Consider the following 24,761-nt stretch of genomic DNA (forward strand, 5'->3'; position numbering starts at 1 on the left):
ACATAATGTGTATTACATATTTCTGAAGAGGGCAGGTATGGTATGAGTGGTGTAGCGTGCAGGCTGGGGAGAGTGAGAGCAAGAACTGCTTCGGTTATAGTTGGAGTCATTAAGGTTTCTTTCTTGTTTTTCTTCTTATCTTTCATTTCTTTTCCTATAAATGCCATCAGGAGATTCCAACAGCTACTGTAGCTTTTAATAAACCTATTGCCATACTCAAATATTCCTTTATTGCCATAGGAGTTAAAAATTACTTGTTAATAAAAACCGAGGTTAATATCAGCCACCCCTGCAGCCAAAGACTTTTGATACGTCCATATCTCTATCAGATGTTTTGATACGCGCAGGGCCGCCCGCCCGGGGCCTCGTCCTGGGCGCCGGGAGGCGGTGCCGCTTCGCTCCCATGGCAACAACGGAGGCCGCGCTGCGGCGGACGGGTGGCAACTGGCTCCATGGCCTCCCTGGCCGAGCCCCGCGGCTCACGGGCGCGCTCCCGCTCCCCCGCCCGCTCCCCGGGGCTGTCCCCGGCCCTCGGCCCCTCTCGCTGCGGCGAGGAGCGGCGCAAGGCCGCCTCGGACGCCGCACAGGTGAGCTCCACAGCGCCCGGCCCCGCCCGGACGTTGCCCTGCGTCCGCGTGTCGTTTCCTGTCTGAATAACGTGGCGCTTGCATATTTAGGGTCTAAGCACCTTGCAAGCACAGTTTAACAGCCATTCCTAAGAAGTGTGACTTTTCCAGGAGACACAGGTGCGGCCGGTGGATCTGAACTACGCCATCAAGCTGCTGGAAGATGCAGGCTCCGTAAGTAAGGCTGAGAACACGTTGTTTCTGCTGCACAGGCAATAACGTCGTGGAAAAGCATTGGACGACGTTTGTACCTGCCCCCAGGAAACCACCTGATCTGGTGGCTGGGGCTCCAAAGCACAAAGCTGAGCTATTTGTGCGAGGACACTTCTTCTGAAGATAGTCATTTTAATAGAAAGTGACACCTATAAGTTTTTTGCCTGTTAAATATCCCTGTGTGTCTTCACACGGGCACTTTCCCAGGAGAGACAAATGCTCACCCAAAAGCTAGATGTGCAGTTACTGGTTTATCTGGAGTTTTACAATGCTGAAGCCCTCGGCTGAAAAATGGGAGTACGTACAGACGTAGTGAAAGTATGTCAGAAATGTATCCAATCCCCCGAGTTAACTGCTAGCGTTTCTCCAAGGAACTGATGTTAACGGAAGGATCACTATCCAAGGTTCAGTGTTCAACAGCAAATATAACCTCCTGGGCACACAGGAGAGCAGTGTCTTGTGGTCTTCCACAGACTGCCTTTCGTGTTTGCAGAATGATCTGACAGGCTAAATTCACTACGCCATTAGTCACTTCCATCTGAAAACTTAATAATTTATATTCTTCAAATAAGAACTTGATTGATGTTTTTATAGCACCTTTTAAGTTGATGTCCTGCAGAGAACTAGTCCATGTCTTTTTTTTTTTTTCTTCCTTTTGACACAGATAGAATGAATTTACAGACTGAGGAAAAATATCCTGGATGACGTAGTTTGTTGCTCCTCTACACAGTATGGAGTATCTGATGAAATGCCCTCAGGATTCTGGGCTTGTAGACTCCTGACATAACTTTCTGGCCTGCCTCCATTTGCAGTGCTCTTGCTCAGTGTGGAGGTGCTCAGGAGAGCTGGAATGAATACTGCATGCCCTGGCAAACTGACATAGCTATTTCTTACTTTGTATTTGCAGACTGTTTCCTAATGGTGGTAGAGCTCTACTTATAGCTACATTTATCTCATGGGAAACGTAGGTTGGATTTTTGTAGCATGCTCTCACAGGATCCCAAAGAATGTAGTAGAAAGACATCATACATTAGAACAAAAGATGCAGTTTTAAAGTCTTTTTAGTTACAAGAGTACAGGCTCTGTATTTAGAGCTTGTGGCTTGATCAAGGAGTTAATCCTCTTGCAAAGCACTTTTCATTATGTCTTGTGACTTTTTAATCTGGTTTCTACTTTCATTTAAAATTAAAGGGGACAAATATAATCATTTAATGTTCTAAGGCAAACTGTAATTAAAAGCTACTTTCCATTCTTATATTTAAGAGCGATTTGGAAGACCAGCAGCTGAAAGTTCTCAAGAAGGTAGTGAAGTCTTTTGAAAATGGGCTCGTATCCTTTTTGCCACTCTGTAGAATGCTAAAGTTGCAGTGTGTTATGAATGATAATATTCTGTCTTTTCAGCAAACCATTCTTGTTTCCACATGAAGAGCAGTGATAGTCCAAGTGTGTTCTCATCATTGATCTTCTTATGCACACAGCTGAGGTTGTTAGGATAGCAAGATTCCTGGGTGCCCAATTCATTTGCTACAATATTAAATAGAGGAGTCTCAGCTTTACAGTCTTTGAAGAAAAACGAAGACTGTTCATCTGAAACTTTTATATATTTTCAGTAAAATTGAAGGAAGTAATTGGAAGTACTAGGGAAAATGTGGGCATTTGGAAAAATGTGATTAATTTCATACAGTTCAATTAATTGCCACAAGGATTTTAGCTTTAGATTACTTAAAAAATGAGTTGTGGCTAAGCTCTTGTAGTCAGTAGTCATGAGTAAGTTGATTTGCAGTAACTTCTAAGTTCAAGTGACCAGTTCAGTTTTGATCTTGTGCTTCTAAATTTGATAATATATGTTTAGGCTCAAATTCTCAAGTTTTAGTACTCCAAGTAAGCCACCTGGGACTAGAATAGGAAAGGATTTAAATACCACAAGGCTGTTTGAGACAGAATTTAGGTAGATAAATGTGACACTGCGATGTTTCTGTCCTATATTTTTAGATACTCAGTTCAGAACTTCCAGTGAGTTCAGCTGAGAAGAAAGCTAAATGAGACCTGCAGGAGTTTCACTTCTGTAAAAGGAAGGCTGCTTCCAAAGATCGAAGTGTAGACTCCTGAGCTTCATTTTAGTCTTCTGTCTTTAAAAACATTGGCCTTGGTTGTTCTTGGTTGTGTCTTTGAAATATGATACAGTTTTCAAGCTTTTCATTTAATTCATAGCAAAACAAACAGTTGGATTTTCTTAGCTTTAAATTAAAAGCCCCTTAAGGATTTAGCGCAAATAATGGACATTCTTAACCTGTGTGCAGAAAAAGTGAATGAACAAGAAGCTTTCATTGAACCCGTATGTGAACTTATTAAATTATGTGGGTAAGTATTTAAGCCCTTGTATTGATTTCGAACACTACTTATTAACACATTCATACAGTTTCTAAAAGAACTCCTGTATTCCTGTGGCACCTGCAATAGAAGGCATCTGCTTCTGCAAGGTATCTATTATGTCACCCTTCCTTTTCATGAACAGTTTTTACCTTGAGTCCATTTTCTATTGGCATGAAGGACACGATTTAGGAGCCGAGTATCTGTGGAGCCACATATTACATCATGCTAAACTGCATTATAGTTAGCCCCAGCTTACTTGGAAGTAAGATTCCCCAAGGTGCTTCATTGCCTAGAGTTAAGTTATTCTAAGACTGCTGCCCTCAAGAGATTCAGCTGTTAAGTCTTGCTGAATTGTGTTTTGATGTTTCAAATGAGCTTTCTCAGTGAGTTTAAAAAACTGACACTTAAATACCTGAAGGTAAGCTTTGGGAAATGAAAAGCCATATTGCAATAGAGGAAGTGTTTTGGCAATTGGAGGATTTCGAATTGCTTTACAAACATGTTTTAAAAACTTTTTGGCATCTTCATTGTCATACTGCACTGCAAATTACTGGTAGAATAGAGTTCAGGTGTTACCCATACCTGCCCATACCTGTTTACCGCTTCTGAAGAACTTACAAGTTGCTCATGGACTTTTTGTAACTAGTTACTCAGGTATTCAATTGCAATTAGTGAGAACAAGGAAGAGAACAATTATGCCACACAGTAAATGAGTAAGCTGGGTATTGAAACAGGATTTTGCATAGCTTCCTTTCAGCTGTTGGTTTTAATCAACATAACATTTTTGAGCTGAATCTTTTACTTCAAAGAGCAGTTATACTGCTTTCCTTTGCTGCCACTCAGTGGAGGATGGGAAAGTACATCATGGAGGTTCATTTACTTGTGTGTGTGGCAGAAACGTGGCAAAACTGAGAATGAGGACATAAAGTCGATAAGATGTAGTTGTGAGTAGTGGCTTTCATTTTTTGTAGTAGTTCAGCAACTTTAGTTATGTAATGAACATATTTTGGAAGATTGAGCCCTTGGGTTTTACTTTAATTTTTGTATTATGGAAATTCCCCCACAATTCACCACTTAATATGACAAAGAGACGTCTGTAACTAGAGGAGGGGCTGCGACTTAACAATTCCTTTTTGATCCTAGAACTCTCATAGCAGAATTTTCCGCTCTTTTGTAGCTGCAGCTATTTGTCCGTCTTCCCACTTTTTTCATTGTCTGTTTCTTTCCCCACGCCTTCCCCACCCCACAAATTTATTCTATTATTCAGTCACTCCTTTCCTCTGGCTGTGTTTACAGAGGTAAACCTACCGGAAAGCTGTTTCTGCACTCTGAGCAGCACAGACCTCAGCATAATATTGTAGTGTATACTCTGAGAGAATTTTTAGCTCTTACGTGTTTATGTCACATTTGAGTATTTTGCAAATGGATATTTCTTAATATCCTGTTTTTAAAAATGAATATGTAATTGGACTATTTTGAGTCAGTTTATTGGTTTTATTTTCATCCATTTCTAGAGGTCGTGCCCAGGGATATGATCTTGTTTTCCATCTCTGCTTATATCTAGTTGTAGTGAGACTCTGGAATAGCTTGATAGTACCTCAGTTCGAGGATTCCATCTTCCACATTTAAATGGCATTTGTTTGCTCAAAGAATTTCTGATTGTGCCAAATATGAATTATGGAAATGTTCTCTGTGAAATACATACCAGTGTTTGCCAAAATGAAGTTGCCAAATTATGAAACTGGAATCCTCAGTATAGAAACAGCATGGCAAAGAATGTATTTGTCTTGCAAAAAAGTGTCCGCACTTGCAAAAATGTTTGAAGGAAGGAGAGAAAAAGCTGTTGAGTTTTTCTGGTGTTATATTAAAGTGTTCTTCTGCAGTATTTTAAACATGCTTGTAGTATTCCTTTATTTCATTTTGTAGGTTGCCATTTCAAAAAAAGAAGTTTTCAGATGAAGTAAACTATTCTGTGGCAGTTTCAAAATCCATTGCACAACTTGGTGAGTGTAGACTGAGATGCAATAATGCCATAAATATATAAAATGAACTGTGTTATTATCATAATTTTAATTGCTTGTTACTTCTGTAGTAAGTACAAGTCATTTCTTTTGATTATTTAGTCAGTGCTATGTGCTTTTTAGTATTTAGATACCACTCTTATTTTGCTGTGCAGCTAACCCAGAGATTAGCCAGCAGTTAACTGTTTGCCAGTGTCAGAAGCTATGTGAGATAACTTTATCAATACGGTTGAAGAACTGAACTTGTCTGCAGCTTGTTTGGTTGCCTTTCACTCTGAGAAATGTGTGTATTACTACACTGAAGTCTGGGATAAGGGGAATGTTCCTTTTATTCTTCTTTGAAACCAAATGGAATAAAGAAGTTAGAAACAATAACTCTTGAAATTTCAGCTTCTGCCATCAAAACCTCAAAGCCTGAGTTTTATCATGTACAAAGGCAAAGTACAGCAAGTCAATGTAATGCTATGCCTCACTAGAAGCAGCAGTTCCTGACTTTGGCCTTTGTCTTGTATCTGAGCTTTAAGCTTCTATCCATTTTAAGAGACCTTTAGAGGAAAAGGAGTCAAACTCATATATCAGTGTCACTGGACATCTTAGTACCAAAGTATCTTGTTAAATGACCTTGCATGTGATATCTGTGATTTTCAAAGAAAGTATTGCAAGTCTTGTGGATCAAAAGCAGTATGTGAGGCAGTAGTGACTTATCAGCTCACCTGATGGAAAAAATTCCATCAATAGTATGGATTGCACGGTATCCACCAAGAGTTCCAATAGTACAGGGGTAGCACAGCCTGTCACAAATGAAAGAAAGACTGTCCTTCAAATTAATGAGAAAGAAATCATTCTTAAGTCTTCATTTTCATATTCCCAGATAGATAATAGAATGAACAATCGGTTTCAGGTATTTCCAGGTTCTCTTTAGAGTATCCTGTCCAAAAAGAGATACTATAATCTGAAATTTTATTTATATTATCCTAAGCCCTGGTAGGTCTCAAAGGCTTTCTTTTTATCTTGTGAAAAAGGAATGCTTTTCATGCTCCCATTGTGTCATATCATGTCTGCTAGAAGAGTGTCTGACATGATGACAGCAGCCTGGTGTAGTAGCTTTCTCCTGAGTACTTTCTGGAATAACATCCTGTCTCATAAGGCTCTGTAGCCATAAAGCAGAGGAGGTCACCTTTGGATAAAACTTATGCTACTCCTCCTCGGCTATTTTGTCTTATTCAATGTTGGGGTCCTGATTCCTTGAGTATTTTATAATCAAACTGCTCGCAACATAGAAAAATTTGTAGGGGGTATGGCCAGAGGAAACACAAAGTACTGAAAATAGAATGATGGTGAATTTCTACAACAATTATTAACTTTGTACATTATTTTGTTTTTCTGTTTCTGGCAGGTTGTTTGATGAGGGTGCCAAGTTCTCAAGTTAGAATACAAATTTGTAAGTGTATAATTAGCTTTTATAAGATGGAGCTACCAAAAAAACTACTCCCAGGTAAAGCACGGTGTTTTCAAGAGGAAATGTCAGAAGAAATCTGTGTTTATAGCCAGATAGTTTGAAATGGGGCCTTTAATTAGGTGATTTTTTTTCCTGTACACCATAGTCACTGCATCTCTTATATTAAATATGTAGCGTTGCTGAGTGTGCAATTAATATATTTTTACAGATATACATACTGAAAATATTCAATTATTTCATAAATGTGCAATGAATTATTTATTACATTTATAGAACTAGGATTTAATAGTATCCAGAAAATGTGAAGCAGTCACAAGTTCTCTGAAAGAATGGGTAATGGAGGAAAAAAGACTAATTAGGACCAGATTTATAAGGAAGGAAACATAATTTTCAGTTATGTGTATGCAGCCTGGAGAGAAGCAACTCTGGTTTCACTTGTGTTGCTCATAAGGGATAGATCTGAACCCATCTAATTTTAATCATGTTCTTATGGAAACATTTCAGCACAGGCTCTGAATAAATGGTGGAACTTATCTGCAGAAAGAGGCTGGTGATGGCTGCAGATGAGCTCAGGCATGATCCTGTGGTAGTATGGATATGTATGCAAACTGTAATCAGAGTGTGCTACTATTTATTCCTTCAACACTTACGATGATGTCAGAGTATGTTACCAGAAAAAGTCAGTCATGGATCCTCTCTTAGAGGGGCACACAATCAGTCCTGGAAGACAGTACTGGGTTGTAATATGGCCAAGCTACAGGTGAGCGTTGGTGCAGTGTGCATCCAGAGTGCAGCTGAGGTAGCATGCTGGACTTCAGTATGCCCCCCTGCTGTGTTCCCACAGTGTGGCACTAGCTCCTGTGCCCTCCTGATAGCTGTCATTTATTTCTGGAGGCCTAAAGAAACTGTCACTGCAACAGCCCTCACAAGGTTCTGGAAGCGTGGAAGCGTTTAAATCTGTTTTTAACTTACAAGTGAGATTCCAAGACCTATGAGCACTTATGTATGCATTTAGTTGTATATCTTTGAATAGTTCAATCAACATAATTGAGTGTTAAAATATAGAGAGATTTTATTCTTCTTCTCCAGATTTAGAAAATAGATGTGCTATCTCATTTAAAAAAAAAAAAGTATTTCAGTCTGACTGAATCAAATTCTTCATCTCTAAGTATTCTTCATTTTATGTGCCTGTGCTATCCTCTCTTATTCACGTTTACCAGGTCAAGACACCAAATCTGTTTGAACTTGTCAGTATGTAAGCTTTTCAAAGCCTTTAATAATACCTGTTACCTTGCCACCTATAATTTTTTTTTGGTCTGCTCTGTTTTTTGAGATGCGGGAGGCTGCTATTGCCAAATGTACTGGATACTGGCATGCCAGACAGTGTTGCAGTGATATTCTGTTTTATCTACTGTACTTTTAAACAATTGCTAATATGTCCTTTGATCTTTTGAAACTACCCCTCAGAAATTGAGCTGATATTTTCCTAGAGCAGTCCATAAGGATCTCTTACTTATAAAATGATACCAATTTAAAATTTCACTGTGTGCATTATTTGCATTTCTTAGTCCTGCATTTCGTGTTATTTAATATATATATATATATATATTTAAGCTATTTAAGATACGCTTTACATTCACAAGTTAGCATATATAAATGTAAATTCTCTGCATTTTCCCTTCCTCTGTAATTCAGTGATAAAATATGGATTCCCGTATTCATGAGCAAAAGTAAAACCAGGGATGCATTAGAAATTCAGGCATGTAAATTGAAGTTTGGGTTCACATGCTTTAAGTAATATGATAATGGAAGGCATTAATTCTAGTGAAGAGACTAAAGACAAGAACTGGATCCTGCACCAGCACATACTGCATGACCTGAAGAAGGAAGACCTCTCCCTGCATGTTGTTTCACTCTTCCTATTCTAGAAAGCAATTTATATGTTTATATAGCATTTTAGTCTTCTAGAGGGTGAGTCTATTGAGTATGTTCTAGGCACTGTTAATACTCGGGTATAATCAGCTACTGTTGTTTTATTAGATTTTTTTCCATTGATTTAAATCTAGGTAAATATGCCACTCCCATCTCAATCCTTTTTTGATAAAGTATTAATGATTCATGAAGTAACCAAAAATCTGAATTTACTGTATTATAATAAAACCTATTCTATGTGCAGGTTACCAGCCAACAAGTGCAGACTATAAGATTCAGATGGCTGAATTAGGAGGATTAGCAGAAACTCTTGTTTTATCTCTTGCATTAGTTGAAAATCAACTTACTGAGAAGTTGTGGGTTCTTAAAGCTCTCCAGCATCTCTCCAACTCCGGTTAGTACAAACTGTTCTTTCAACAGTCTTACTATCCTTGATCGTTTGTTCTCTAGAACAATGACTGACCTACTTAGAATTAATTATTCAGATTTTCATAATTTCAGGAGTAAATTGCAGACATATGATAAAGGCTCAAGCAGCCAGCAGACTCTGTTTGTATCTAAATGGCACTGATCCCTCAGGACAGCTGGTGTTCCGCTCATCAGAAATCCTATGGAACCTGTTAGAAAATACCTCAAAAGAAGAGGTTGTTAGTCAACTCAATAGCTTGGAATGTATACAGTAAGTACAGTGAAGCATTTTATGAATTACTGTTGTAATTTTGGAGAAACCTAAAGTACTGTTATTGTGTTGCATAATTATAAGTGGTGGTGGAGTGCTGGAACAGGTTGCCCAGAGAAGGTGTGGGTGCCCCATCTCTGGAGGCATTCAAGGCCAGGTTGGATGGGATCCTGGGCAGCCTGATCTAGTTGCTGGCAACCCTGACCATGGCAGGGGGATGGAACTACATGATCTTTAAGGTCCTCTCCAAGCTAAGCTATTTCTATGATTCTGTGGTAAAATTAGTAAGAAGGTCTATGTTATGGCATATGAGGCTTTGTTCTAAATCCTCTGCTGAGGTAGGTTACAAGTTCTCCCTTAGTGAGTTATGCTGTTTTTGCTATTTGGGATTATATCATCTCTTCTCAATAACCATTCAACAGCATCCACAATTGAGTAAACATTATGTCTTTCAATTAAGTCATTATAGCACATACAATAGAAGATGCGATTTGAAATACATACATGCACTTTGCATATATGCTTAAATTGTGTTTCTAGTGGTATGCAAAGGAATCCATTTCATATTTTGTCATTGTTGAACAATAAGTCTTTGAAAAGTATGATGCTGAATGAGAATCCTTATACCTGGAACTGTCTAAAATTAGAATATGGAGAGAGTAAAATGTTTTTCACTTTATTTTAAGTGCATTGAAGGAAATATTTGTGGACCGGCTCATAAATGGCTTCCGCCATTATGATCGTCAGCTAAGGAATGACCTCCTGGTGATTGCCACGTTAGTAGCTGAAAACTCTGCAGCATCAATGATTGTAAGTATTCAAAATTGTATTTTTAAGGCTAATAACTTTTCTATTGCATACTTAATAATTTTCACTGTTAAGCTTCTGTTTGTTATACTCTGTCTCCAGTGCTTAGCTCTTAGGTCTGCTGAGCCAGAAACCTTTCTTCTTTCTGCTGTTCCTTCTATCGCAGAGAGATTACAAATCTGTATGTCATTAGTCTGGTATGCTAGCATCAATTTTATTTGGTACTTAGGAAACTAACTAATATTTCTAATGTTCAAGATTAGCTTCTGTACGTGTTCTCAGATGTGCCATTCTGTAGCAGTGAGTTTTGCACTATGTTTTATTTGTTGTCCGAAGATGTAAAGGTACAAGCTGTATTCAGATTGCCCAAATTCAACCAAAGTACCTTTGCCTCATAAGAAGAGTCCTCCAAAAATGACCTCAGAAGCTTTAAATAAGATGCTGAAAAGAAAATTGACTAGATCCATTTAATGAGGCAGATAAATTCCCTCTAAAACTAGATCACCTAAATGTAGCCCTAAATGCACTATCATGACTTGTCTAAAAAGTGCATCTACTTTTTGCTCCAGAATGTTTTCATGCCAGTTTTCATCAGGAATCTGATAGTAGGCAACTTTTTATGGCTGTTAACATTCTTTTACTCTCTTGGTTTGTGGTTGAGATTTAGAACTGTGGCATACAAACAGAATGACTAAGTAGTCAAATTACTGTCTGTGTTGATCAATTGGCTGTTCTGGATTATTTTCAGGGAATTCATATCTAAACTTCTGTAGAATTTTCCTAGTTAACTATATTACTGAATAGATTTTATAGTCTGTTGTGAAGATTACAGATTCTTCATTCAATTTTTCCATTTTATCACTCACATTAAGGAACATCTGTCATACTATTGCAGAAAGATATTTGACGTCTAAAGCATTCCAATTGTTTATGTGGCTGCAGAAACAGGGCAGTTTTTTTCCTACAAAAAACAATAACAAGGACATGGCATTTCAAGTCCTTGTACTAAAAATGAATAGCGTGAACTCTGCTGGCTCTGCGTGCTGGTGGAAGGCCTTGTGGTGAGTTTGCCTGAGGGCCAAGGCCAAGTTAATGTGTTTTTTTTGTTCAAGAGCAGTGTCCTACTAACTGTATTTACATGGCTTCCAATCATCTCAGAAACAGCTCTTTTGTCTCTAGTGTGCTCTGTGGACAACCCCTGTTGTCCATAGTTATATTGGACATAATTATCCTCCTGGCGGTCTGGTAGCGATATCATATTTGTAAATGCAAGTTGCTCATACTTGCAGTTTTCATAAGCTTACTTGTAAAACACCGAAGCTGAATTTGTATGTTGTGGTGACCTTGATGTACAAAGTTCTGTGTGCACAAATGTGTTTTGAAAAAAAAAACCCACAACTCTCACAGTTCTGGGAATGCTGTTTTCTTGTGTGGTAGATTACAATAGTGAGTATGTGTGTTTGGGACTTCCCCATACAAGTTCAGATTTGCACTGAGTGAGACATGGGTTTGAAGAATTGTACACTTAGTCCTATAGTTAATGAGTATTGTGCAGTGTCCAAATTGAACTCTTTTTGAAATTCTGTATTTTGCTATAGAACACAATAAATTCCATGTTCTGAAGAAAAAAGAAAACAAAAATAATCAGTTTTAATTTTACAGCAATTTATTTCAATTGATGTATTTATTTTGAATGCCTACTAGGAAAGTGGATTTACGATGCTGTTAATAGCACTTGCAACGTTTACTGAAGGTAAGAGATTTCATACTTCGTAATTACTTATTTTTTCTTTTAATTGAAATTTTGTCATAATGTATCTATTAACTTATCAATTTTCTTCGCAGTTAAAATTCCCAATCCCTTGTTAGAAGGTCTTAAACTTACCTACTCTTATGAAGACTTTGAGATGAAGAAATTATTGTTTAACATCATAGGGATCTTTTCTAAAGACCCGCATGCTGTACAGGTAAGTTCTAAGATAACAGAAGATACAGTAAGGCAAAAAAGAAAATGAGTCAGAAAATTCACGATTCCCATTTATCTGTTCATCTGACATTGTCCAGTAAACTGAAACTAACTGTTTTCTAGATCAAGAATTCAGAACCAATATGTGCCACATGTAGCTCCAGGCCAAGTCTGCTGTTTGAAAGCAGCATGTACTTTGTTTTAGAGAAGCATGGTCTACGTTTGCCGCTAGAAAAATGAGCTGACAAGTGACTGCAAAGCATTATTGAGATACAATTGAGGAGTATAATAAAATTTTGCAAACCACAAACTTTGGGAATGCTACAGAGCATAAACACAGCTTGTCTGTACTTGTACTGTTCCTGACACCCTTCCCCAATAAGAAAAATATTTTTTAGTGTAGGATAGATAAAGCAAACTACAAAGATTTTACTTATTTGCATGTGAAACCTGTAAGCTGTCTCTTTCTTTTCTGAATCTGCAGCTCCTCAGTGAAAATGATGTGATGCCAGCTTTGCTGTATTATGTAAAACCACATAAAAAGCCTGGATTTCATGACTGGTCTGCTGCCCAGTATGAGGAATTACAGCTTCATGCAATTGCTATTTTAGCTTCAGTGGCTCCCTTGTTAGTTGATAAATATTTGTCTTGCCAAGCGAATACTCTTCTCCTTGTGTTTCTAGAATGGTGTGTAGGTCAAGGTCAGTAGATGTTCATGGCTTTCGTACCACAGTAAGTTTAGCATACAACTCACCTGGCCTTAATTTCTTTGGCTGGAAGGAAAAATGGAAGACTTGTGAAGTTGCAATAATTCTTTTTTACGTATGTCGTATGTTAAGTTTTGGAAACTGCTTATTAACCTAATAAAGTAAAAATTTTTTTAAAAATGCTGTAATGATTTTCAACATTAATCAAAATCAAACTTTTCTTTTGCATATATTGTTGCCCTTCACAGAATGGCTTCTTAGTGGGCTATTTCAATCAAGAAGCTTTTTAGCAGTAAGATATTTGTTTGCTTGTGTTCGCTTACTTGCACTGGCAAGGACTTCTTTTTATTTATGGAAAATTCTGGGAACATTATTATTATGAACATACATAATCTGCCAAAGAAAATACTCTTTTATGTTTGCTCCGCAGATCCTTTCTTTGGTCAAGGGAACAGTTTCCATGGAACAGGTGGTCGTGGCAGCAAACTTGCACAAATGCGCTACGGTCTGAGAGTGCTGAAATCTGTTGTATCTCTTTATGACGATGCTGTGAACCTTAATCTGTGTGACCAGGGAGCAATTAGCCAGCTTCTGGGTAAAGCAAGGTTTTTATTGCTTACAGTTGTATATTTTTTTTTCATGCCTTTTCTTACAATGTGTTTTTAGTGTGTTACTACTTAGTAACATCCTTAGGTGTGTACACCCTAAATACAAAAAGTAATTTGATTTTTAATCAAATGAAAGCTGACCCTATTCTTTCTCTGTTATTATACCATGTTTGCTGCACATTATTTGCACTCTGTAGGAAATCCTGTTGTGAGTCTGGTTCTACCTAATGCTTGTGACACTGTGACTTTCCACAACTCCTCTTAAGAATAAAGGAAAATCAAAACCAGTGTATTTTTATGCAAATAACATTATAAAGGTTAAAATTAGTATAAAACTGCATAACCATTGTTCCTGCGATTTAGATTTTGTTGTTGTTGTTCAGTAACACATTCCTATTATTCATGTAATTTTTCAGTTCTGATATTTCTGAAGTTTCTTTAATTCTTACCTAACAATAATCAATTTTCCAGTACTCTGAAAGAATTGCACTGAAAGGAACAAATAGGTAAGATCATTTGGAATTCAGAGTATGGTCTAATAGAAAGCCTAGAAACAAGAGATTTTATATCCTCAGGTGAAAATTGAACTCCTCTGGAAAAAAAAAAACTGTGAAAACATTCAGATTTTAATGAAAGTAAAATTAGCAATATAACTCATGTATCAGATAGATTTCTGACTTCCATATAGAAGTTTACATGTATAAAATGTTCTCGTTTATAGAGATCCTGAAGTATGCAGCAAACAAATTGGAACAAAAAGATGATGCCATTCTGCTGGAAATCCAGGCTAATATATTATTTATTTTGTCTGTTCTCTGTGAAAATGATGTCCACAGAAAGGTTTGTATCCTTCTACCTCATCACAAACAGAAAATATTTTGTTTGTTTCTTAAATCAATAGCAGATACCGGTCGTACTTCACTGCTAGGAAGTCAGAGCTGATAACTGCTTTGTGTGACAGTGACTGTTAAAAATAAAATCACTCAGAAATCCATTAGCAAGTGTCATCCATTCCGTTGCTAATTTATATGTTTTTAATGAAAATATGAAAATGTGATGAAGAATGGGATTATCAGTTAAGAAGTACTGAATAGTTCTTTTTTCTTACGTTTATTATGAGAAGTATATCCTGCCCTAAGTAGGGGGCCAAATTTATTACAATGTATACACTTTAAATTTAAAATTTTCTTTGGATTTTCTTATGCGTAGCTATTTAGTAAATATGATTTCAGAAAAATACTGCTTTAATTATTTTTAACAGGAACTCTTCAGCTATGAAGGAGTGCATTTACTTATCTCATTCCTTCAGATGGATCCAAAGAAGCTGCACAGTGGACTGGGCCACAGGCGTCTCCTTTTCAGTGCACTGGACTGCTTGTGGTTAGTAAAGAAGTATTTTAGCAGTGGCAGCTGTGAGAAATAGCAGCTCATTTTTCGTCTGCAGTATTTTGGCCTTCCTCTGCACATATAGGTCCTTCTTCCATTTAAAACATGTACAAATTATTGTTTGACTAATTAAAAAAGAATACAAAAATAACAGATATTTTGCATAAATTACCTAGACAGCAACACAGTATAACAATCTAACTCTTTGCCTCCTTACACAGCAGTATTACTCCCGGCACAGGATTACTTCATAGAATCATAGAATGGCCTGGGTTGAAAAGGAGCTCAAAGGTCATCTAGTTTCAACCCCCCTGCCATGGGCAGGGTTGCCAACCACTTAGACCAGGCTGCCCAGAGCCACATCCAGCCTGGCCTTGAATGCCTCCAGGGACCTCCTGACACTTCAGTGCAGAGCTACGTGAAACTTTCTAGAAAAGAAGTTTCTGGTTGGAGTCTCTAAATTACTTCAAAAGAGTGAACACAAGTTGATAATAGACCATTGTTAGCAAAAAATTGTGCAGGCATTAGAAGTGAACTTTTGTGATCACAGTTTGTCAACTGCCTATACTGCCTGTATTGGACTAGAAATTTTTCACAAATTGCTGTCAGAGATGCAGGAGGATAAACAAAAGTTAATTTGTTTGAAGTCAGAGTTTGATAAATGTACAGAAAGCTAAACAGAATCGTTGTCTGGGAGAACAGACAGCTCAGTGATGCAGGAAAACCCTTCAGTCTCTGCATTAATCTGGAAATCTGGAAATTATCAAAGACAGCAATAACATCGTGAGTGCTGCTTTTATGATTGGTCTAAGCTGGGAGAATCTGGCCCTGTTGCCCAGAGAAAGTCTTCATTGTCTCACTCTCTTGATTCTGCTGCAGGAATATTTACATAGCTTTGCAGTAAGTCAGATCAGTGATATCATGTAGCTAAATGTTAGCATCTTTTACTGAGTTTTAGTTCAGATCTCTATTCTAATCCACTTGGTAGTGAACCTGCCAAATTTCTTGGCTGCTATGAGGCAGGTGTGCCACCTACAGGAAAAGAAACTGTGGTAAAGTAGGTTCCATTTAATTATACAGTGTAAATGAAAATACGCGAGGGCAAGTATATGAAAATGATTTCTTCTACTCCCTGAAGGTATCAAGCTTATTGAATACTAAATATTTGTATGTAATTCAGTAAAATAAATGAAATATTTGTAGAATGCTCTAAAACATAAAAATGTTCCTACATGTTGCAATTATTTCTGTTTAAGGTCCTGTGTCATTGGATGCTACATTGCAGAGGATTATTTTCTAGAACAACAGGGCATTTTTTTCCTTCTGGATTTGCTGGCAGTGGGTATTTTTATTATTTTTATTAAAAAATAAGAGTAGTAAAACAACATGGAAAATTGTATTTTTAGTGATATCTCCTAAGACTGTTGTAGTACTCATAAGAAGGCCAGTCTGTGTAATTCTCTGAGATAGGAAGGTAATCTGCACGCCAGGATATCTGCTCAGAAATGACTGGGCAGATATTCCACATATCTTTTTTGTTAAATAAGCAGTTGGCAGAGAGTCTTAAATTTACCAAGTTTTTTTTTTGCAAGGAAACTCAAGCTATGCTTTATTTTGAATGACATATCTGCTTAGAAAAGTACCTTCATTCTTCATATAGAAGTTAGTAACAGAAGAGTTAGTGTACTCTTCAAGGCTTTAAAAGTTTTGATGTTTAAAGTTATTTTGTACATGGAACATAATAGCTACAAGTAGTGTAATAGCTACTTTTATGGATCTGTGGCTTGCATCTGGCACTAGCATTTCACTTCAAGCATTCCACAAAGCTAAAGGCCCTTCCCTGCTGCTGAAAGATGTGGCCACAGAATAAAACAGATCTTCTATGGTACTGCTCAGCCTCTGCCTTCTGAATCTGTTTCTTATGAAAATAAATCTTGGTAGTAGCACATCATCAAAAACATCTGCATGTGAGCCTGGAGGCACCTATTAAGTAATTTGACACACAGATGTCTCACATGATCCCACACAAATTCCTCTTCTCATTCCTTGATTTATGGAACTTTGCATGGCAAGAACCTTGAAAGACTGAAGGTTTAGATACCTGTTTTTGGGGGGGCAAATATCTGTGATTAAAAGCTTCTATTTACTCAATTACATGTTACAGAATTCCTCTTTTTGTTTTTTAAATTTGAATGTAGATTAATACTGTGCTATGACGAATTGAAACTCTTTTTCCTTTTCTCTTCACCAAGTTAAAGCAAAAAAGCCTGTGCAATATAATTCTTGGGATCCTCAGTGAGTTTTGTGACAATCCCAAAACCATTATTCACATCAGTACCTGGCGGGGGGAGAAAGATCAGACAGCAGCTAAGCTGCTCATACAGCTATGGAGGCAGGAGGAACTGGACCTGGGAGTCCAACGTGATCAATACGGAAGGATTGCTGGTAAGTTTTGTGATACATGTGAGACTGTTAGTCAGTGAAGCTGCTCATATAATTAATAAATAATTAAAATATATTTGCTTTTGATACCAGAATCATAATGAGAGTAAGCTGTAATACTTATAGGTTTACGCTACAGTTCTCACCAAAGCGAGACTTCATTTATGTTTTATTGGAGTCTGGCTGCTGGGTGGCATCTTCTTCTTCAGCTGGGAAAAACTTCTTACATCAGCTGGGAAAAATGAACCATTACAAGTACCTTAGTCTGGTTTTCTAACACTGGAAAATTATTTAATTTCTTCCAAAAACGACAATTTGTTTCTTCATGTATTATAAAAATAAATGAGGAGAGTGCCACAATATCACAAATCTTTAGTCATGGTAATTCAATATATATATACATATATATATATATATCTTTCATTACAAAGATAGCATTTCCTCTAATTTTAATAGCTTTGGGAACATACTGCCCATACTGCCTCTTCACCCTTCAACTGGTTTTTGTTGTTTTTGTTTTATGTTTTAAAATATTCAGATGTGAAGAGACCTATTGCTGGCAGCTTCCAGAAAGAGCAAGAGATCATCCCCATGCCTTCCAGCTGTCCCAGCTTTGCCATCATAGAAATTTCAGAAAACATACGGGCAAAACTTTATTCATTATTGTGCAAGCTAGGTAAGACAAATGAATTGCCTTCTCAGTGTTGTATTTGTCATTAAACAAAACTTGTTCACCGACAGTCAATCAAGTCTCTATTAAAGAAAATGAAAGGAAACTTGAGATGCATCATCAGTAGTCTGTTATTATTAGATGCTTGCTCATCCTCTTCTTAGAAGCCTCTTTTGATGGGGATTGCGAGACTTCACCAATGTTGTGCTGCCCTTACCATTAGTAAGCTTTCCTAGAATCAAATCTAAAGTTTCATCGAAATGTTCTGTCATTTATTTTCCTGCACACAGTATCTTTCACATATATTAACTCTTTACATGTCATTAGAAATACTGCATTCTGCAGCTTTACCCATGGTTCTCATTTTCTAGAATAGCCTCTGATTATTTTCATCATTTTTTTCTTGAATCTTTACAATTGGTTCACATTCTTCTTGATCTGTCATGTCACAAAACTGAACACACTCCAGCAGAAGCCTCACAGACAAATAGAACTGTATTTCTCATCTTGTAAGTAACCATACTGGCATTAATATAACAATTGCTATTGTCACTGTGGCATTTCCTCACTTGGTATGTATGGTCTTGTACAGCCTCCAGTCATCTAACATCTGGATCTGAACAGTTGACTATTTCTACACTTAGAATTTTGCCTTTGTCATAACTTACTGAATTACATACTGTGTTTTTAAAATAATTTTTCAAACTAGCTATTTTAATTTGCATTCTAATCTTTGTCTTCAATTTGCTACACTCTCTCTCTTCTAATTATGTGTTATTTGCCCACTGAATATGAATAATTGTTACACCTTTGTCTAATCTGAAGTTCAGATACTTGATAAGCCTTCTTGCTTGGCTGTACAAAAAACTAGGCAGAATGACGTGGTCTTTTTTTACTACTTCATGTTAATGTTTCCACTGTTACCATTTAGCTACACAAACTGGATTTAACCACTGTTCCTTGTCTTCTAATTTTTTCTTTTTAAAAATAGACATTATGTTTGTTCTTTTCAAGTCTGTCCTCAATGGGTTCAAAGATGGTGAGTAATAGTTCTGAGACTGCTTCAACCAGTTCCCTGGCTATCCTAGGAACCAACTGATTTGAAAACATCCTGTTTCTCTAACAAACTATAGCCAGTTCCTTCCCTGTTTTAACCCAACTTCTTATTAGCGTTAATTATGTTAATCTTGGGTCATCACAGCTGAATTCTTTATTAAATCAAAAAAGGCATGAGATTTTGTTCAGCTTTCATCTGTATTTATACATACCTCTTATATTACTTATGTACTTTTTATCATCTCCTATGAAGTACTGACACGATGTGGAAGTGGATAAGACTGAAAAGAACTCTTATAGTCTTTTTCTACCATCTTTTTCTTAGTGTAGTTGTACTTCATAATAGCCTGTAACAGAGTGGTCCCAGTGTTAATTGATCTTTACTTATGAAATTTCTTAACTTCAAAACATGATGTAATTATGCTATAATAAACAGATGCTATGTTTCCAGTTATCACACAGGTGGTATGTTGAAATCTAGAAATAGCTTTTATTGACTATATGGAAATAGTTTTTTAAAACGCTGAGTAGAATAAATGTTCAGTATACGAAAAATATGAGGCATAGTCTCAGCAACCATACTACTCTTCCTTATTCCTTCACACATATTGTTAAAAATATATTTTTGAAATGGATTCACTATGCTCAAGTCTCAAGACTGAGGTGGAGATTATCTTCATTACACAGCTTTGAAACAAGGTGGTGGAGATCCTGTAATGCCATTCTCCTGTTAGCTATGAAATATCCAAAGCAAACTCTGTGCTAAAATGTTGCTTGAGAAATTGTAATCTGTAGATTCAACTGTTTGTCTGCTTTAATGGAAAATCAAACTCTCACCAGAAAAAAAAAAAAAAAAAGAAAGAAAAAGATAAAAGAAAAAATCCATAGCAAATGCAGCACTTGGAAGGTCACTAGAGCCACTCAAAAGTGAACAGTTAGTATAGAGTGAATTTCTTATTGAAAAAATAGGGGTTTTATCACCTAAATTCTGCTCCTGATTGGAAGAGGGACTTACTGATGTACTTGTGATGAAGATTTTGCATATGATTATATATAAATAAGATGGTGTCTTTTTTAGACTGTTATATTTTAAGATAAATTGATCATACTGTCACTACTGAGATGATTAATGTTCCTTTAGGTTTTGAAAATTTGCCTGGTTTGTCTGCTAAGGATTTTATCACACTTGCTATCATACGGCGCTATATTGACTTTAAGGTGAGTATTGCAGAAGAAAATATTTCTACTGGATATATGTTTGCAAGAATAACAAATTATCTCAGGATATGAGAAAGAAATAACCCTTCACAAGCTGTAATCTATGTCACAAGTTGCCTGTTGTTTTATAAAAAGTGTAAATTTGTATATGGCATCAAAGGAAACTATCCCACCTCCATCATTCCAGCATTTCCTGGCTCTTCTTTTGTGTTTCTGCAAATATTTGTGTCTGTGTAGTGAACCAGACTAGAAAATAATGCTAAGTAAGAATAATTCAGGAAAAAAAAAGTAGTTTTAACTGCTTGCCAGCTCAAGAAATAGGAGTGGGCCAAGAGTGGGGTAAGGAGCTGGGGAGGGACTGAAGAGCAGGCGTGCCTCTGTGCAGCAGGGTCAGCATATATATGGGTTTTGCTACTAAAGATCACGATAAACACATTCTGATGGAGGCTTTTCTGTGCTTTCCCATCCTTGTACCCACTCTCAGTACCCATCCATATTGCCAAATGTAAAGTATCACAGTGGTGTGCCTACAGGAGGCAAGAATAGGATAACAAGTTTTGTGGGGGTCATCCTGCTTAAAAGATGCTTTAGTTCATGCCAATTTTCAGCTTAGGAACAAAGTCTGTGAGAGCCTGAAATGTTCAGGAACTAGTGATACTTGACCTTTAGTTGATAATCCCAGTTTCCATTTACATCTCATATTACAGTTTACTCCGATAACATGCGCAATTTGAGATTTTACAGGAACAAAAAGAGTCATCAAGACTCAACTCTTAGCTCTTGTAATTTGGTACCTTGTATTTCTACTTCTTCTGTAGTTATCAGCATTCCTGTTGCTCAATCTGTGGAGTGAATTTGGAGGTGGGAAAGGCTTAGGGGCAGATTACCCTGAATGAATTTGGCATAGCATTACTGAAGTTTAACCTTGCATAACGATTCTGGAAAGTTAAACAACAATAAAAAAGAGATAAATATGAGTCTATTGTATGTATTCTATCTACAGGTTGGAGAAGTTTGGAGTGAAGTGTGTACAGAACTAAAAGAAGAATTCAGACCTATTGCTTCAGATGAGGAAACCCTGAGAGTTATTTCAGAGGTGTCAGAAAATATTGGAAAAATGGTCACTGCTTACCAGACTGAAGTGCTTGAAAATCATCATCACCAAGAAATCCAAGAGGAAGAAAAAGCATACACAAAGGTAAGGCAAGGAATATTTATACAAGTGAAATCCATAGAATTTTTTTGTCAACTTGTATGATGATTTTTTGTATTACAAAATATTCAGAATCCCAAATGGATATGTTGCTTTAAGATACTTTAATATTTCAGCAGTAAAATTTAAATTAAATGCAATTCAACCTGGTTCTCTCTGTTTCTATAATTTTTTTCACTATTTAAAAGTAACATGAAAAAATAAAGCAGTGTTGTCAGTGATGTATCAGCAATGGTATAATGAGAAATGCTAATTATGTTACTGCAAGAGTTGCACCTGTCTGTAGCAGATAACAATTTCAAGTACCTATTGTTAACATATCTGTTCCTTAAAATGAAATGTAAGCCTCTGTTTTAAGCTCCTCTGGCTGAATGCTCACAAAGCTTCATTACTTCATAAAGTGGGGCTTTGCTCTTCCTAGCATCCTGAAAGCAAGCAGGTATAAACATTGTCCGGCTTTGGTTGTAAGACAAGCATTAGGCATTGTCGCTCTTCTACTGTTTCATCCTCTCCTGCCTTCTGAGAAGTAAGACCAGTTGGAGCAGATGTCTACAATCTCATGCTAGTGTTTTGGAGGGAATGTGGTGCATTCTCATGCATGCACTTCTGTCACCAGAATTGATGCTATCTCAGTTATTCATCACTTGAGAGTGAGCATATTCAAAAATAGTCATGAAAGACCTGGGGCTCTTCCAACATCTGTGCTAGAAAACAAAGGGGGAAATTATCTTGCAACAGAGAAGGTAAGCTTTGTTGTTGTTGTTGTTGTTTTTTAAGGGGGTGCATACTTGAAGTTTTTAAAGGACAAATATATCACTACAGCATTGTCATTCAAATTCAAGTGAGTGGTGACATGAAGTGGACATAGTTGCACTATCTTAACAGCACAAGCAAAGAATTCAGGAAAGCTCATGGAAAGAGGATTGTGTTGTATTTTGTTAATCTCCTTTATATTACAGATTCGTGCTGTCCATAAGCAGAAAGAAATGGTAAATAAATCTTGGGAAAATTTCTTAACTCGGACATCAAACTATGAAGCACTGAAGGTAAAAAAAAAAAAAAAAAAAAAAAAAAATCTGAGTGGTGGAGCAAAATGTGCGTAGTTACAATAATTGGGAAGTTCCTAACACTTTTCTTAATGAATGATGATGTTATTCACGTAGAAGATGCAGTAAATGTTATGTTCACAGGGTAGGGTTGCCATTCAGAAAGGTCTTGACAGGATGGACTGACTCAAACTTCATGAAATTCAAGAAAATAAAATATATTGTCTTACATTTGGGATGTATAAAAGCTTTTGTGGCTCAGTATATATAGCCTTGGGTCTGATTAGCTGTGTAAATATGTAGTAGATGGAAATCCTGGGAGATGGCATACTAAACAAAAGGCAACAGTGTGCTCTTGTGGTGATAAAGACTAACAGCATATCAAGCTGCAGTAGGAAGATTAAAGCCTACAAGTTTCAGGAAATTATTATTTGCTTCTGGTCACTGTGAAGCCGTGTCCCTTTATTCTGTTTTCAGGTCCTCAGTACAAGAGAGTTGCAAACCAGAGAGAGAGTACTTGAAATGAAAGGCCAACAGATTTTTACCTCATTTGTTTTGTCATTTTGTTTGTGTATTTTCTTACAGATGCGAATAATACAATTCGTTCTGATTAAAACAATTTTACCTTTTTTTTCCTGACTATCTTTAGAAAGCAAAAAGGCTTCAGGAAAAATTAATAGAGGCTTCCAAATCTAAATCAAAGACTCAAAATGGAGCAGTCCACTCTACTGATATTAAAGGCCTGGGCACAACAGTAAGTAACGCAGGATGTAGGATGGAAAAATTTACTTACATGCATATATAAGGATGACTTTTAATCAGCAATATTTTTCAGAACATTGCTGAAATATTTACATCTGAATATCTACATGTGGAAGATGTAGATAATCTGGAAGATGTAGATATAAACACGAATGTTCTGAAGATTGCTGGTAGAGAGAAACACATTGTTAGGTTTTATTTTGGACTTCAAGATAGCATAATTCATTTCTTTGGAGGGAGACAATTTAACAAGAAAAATATCTTCATGATTCTGTAGTCAATACTGCAATAACTGTAGATAAAAGCAAGGAAGCAGGTAACCGTTTTGCAGGAGTGTTTTAGGAAAATGAATGTATCACCAACACCAGGTGAAATTCCTTGTCTGCATTGTCAAAGTCAAAGTCGAGTAACCAGATAAGTGAGCCATGCGCACTCAAAGAGTGGCATTGTCTGTTTCCTACTGAAACATGTCTAGAAGATAGAGGTATCACCCAAGGATTTTTCTTCAAAGACACAAACCTATTCAGTATAAAGAGTATTAATGAAACTGGAAACAGTATGTCTCTTTCAGATACAGGCAATTGCATTCAGAGAAACAGGTTCTACTTCTTTTGAATTTTTAAATATTAATACATAGCAAAAAACTGTGGCTGCTATTATGTACAAATCCAAATAACTCTGCACAACAAACTTCTATTGTAATAAAGGCATGGTGTTCTTTTCTTCTGTTAGTAAGATCAAGCATGAAAGCAGAAAAGCAGAGTATATAAAGTTATAAAACCACTCTGTCTTTTCCTTTGTACTGATGGGAACGGTTTATGAATTTAGTATAAATAATTATTTGAGTAGACCTGGGAAATTTGAGCATGCATCTCTACCTTCTGAATAGTATTTTCAAAAGACCATTTCATGGTTTAAGTCTCATCTTCTTTTAAATACTAACATGGATGTCGAGTAATGTGTTTATTTTGCTTTTCAGGTTGGATCTGGTCGCTTAGTAACAGTTGAAAGTGCACCTTCTCAGTTAGTTGGAAGACCACTGTCTGCTAAACGCCTCCCTGTTAAAAGGGTATCTTTTGGTGCAGGAGCCTTAAAAAGGAATGAAAAGAGTTAAACCGTTGGACTCAATCAAGAAAGATTAGGTACTTGTAGGATAAATAGCTTTCTGAGCAGTGCTTTTAATATTTTAATTAACCGTGTGTGTATTTCAGGTACAGATAAAACATTTCGTATAGTTTTGATAAATGGCATAGAACATCTTGAGAGTAAAATTATATTTTTTATATTTATAATTAATGTAAACATGGGGATGACATACTAATAAAATATCCTGTATAGCATAGTACAAAGGCATGCTGAGTCTAAAGATTTTGTCTGCTAATGTCAGGTTGCCCTGCTCCACTATCAGCAGCTCTACCGTTTGGATTTCCATCTTCTGTCGATGCACACAACACACTGCAGTTTAAGTATCTCTTTCTTTGAGCAGGGAGATGAACCTTCACTTAAATATATCCAGTGTTTCATTTTCCTGGATGACGTATCCACGCTGGATAAAGTACCCACATGCTGTTTGTTCA

At 36.7% G+C, this 24,761-nt stretch overlaps 1 protein-coding gene across 12 annotated transcripts; it reads left to right on the plus strand.

Annotated features, from left to right (window-relative positions):
- Window positions 1-403: 403 nt before the first annotated feature.
- On the plus strand, window positions 404-24,537 carry CFAP69 (cilia and flagella associated protein 69). 12 transcript variants are annotated; one of them, XM_046938342.1, is made up of 25 exons: window positions 404-587; window positions 738-800; window positions 1,504-1,568; window positions 2,103-2,168; window positions 3,091-3,200; window positions 5,139-5,215; window positions 6,630-6,728; window positions 8,869-9,018; window positions 9,126-9,303; window positions 9,990-10,113; window positions 11,815-11,863; window positions 11,956-12,077; window positions 12,561-12,777; window positions 13,214-13,378; window positions 14,113-14,231; window positions 14,653-14,771; window positions 16,034-16,115; window positions 17,030-17,222; window positions 17,758-17,895; window positions 18,881-18,928; window positions 20,087-20,163; window positions 21,167-21,361; window positions 22,336-22,422; window positions 23,072-23,176; window positions 24,164-24,537. In XM_046938342.1, exons 5-25 carry the CDS (start codon window positions 3,115-3,117, stop codon window positions 24,296-24,298), a joined length of 2,565 nt encoding a protein of 854 aa, XP_046794298.1. In that variant the 5' UTR covers window positions 404-587; window positions 738-800; window positions 1,504-1,568; window positions 2,103-2,168; window positions 3,091-3,114; the 3' UTR covers window positions 24,299-24,537. The 12 variants fall into 12 exon arrangements, with proteins under 12 accessions (XP_046794298.1, XP_046794299.1, XP_046794296.1 ...); XM_046938343.1 differs by having other exon boundaries at window positions 1,508-1,568; XM_046938340.1 differs by lacking the exon at window positions 1,504-1,568 and having other exon boundaries at window positions 738-804.
- Window positions 24,538-24,761: the final 224 nt, after the last annotated feature.

The sequence above is a fragment of the Gallus gallus genome, chromosome 2 (assembly GCF_016699485.2).
Source record: "Gallus gallus isolate bGalGal1 chromosome 2, bGalGal1.mat.broiler.GRCg7b, whole genome shotgun sequence".
Taxonomy (NCBI): domain Eukaryota; kingdom Metazoa; phylum Chordata; class Aves; order Galliformes; family Phasianidae; genus Gallus; species Gallus gallus.

Bases quoted from the DNA above. Each gene is read 5' to 3' on its own strand.
- CFAP69 (XM_025148420.3), top strand. From the start codon at position 453: ATGGCCTCCCTGGCCGAGCCCCGCGGCTCACGGGCGCGCTCCCGCTCC. The intron at 5,216-6,629 runs GTGAGTGTAGAC...TGTTTCTGGCAG, and splicing joins AAAATCCATTGCACAACTTG to GTTGTTTGATGAGGGTGCCA. The intron at 17,896-18,880 runs GTAAGACAAATG...TTTTAAAAATAG, and splicing joins TTCATTATTGTGCAAGCTAG to ACATTATGTTTGTTCTTTTC.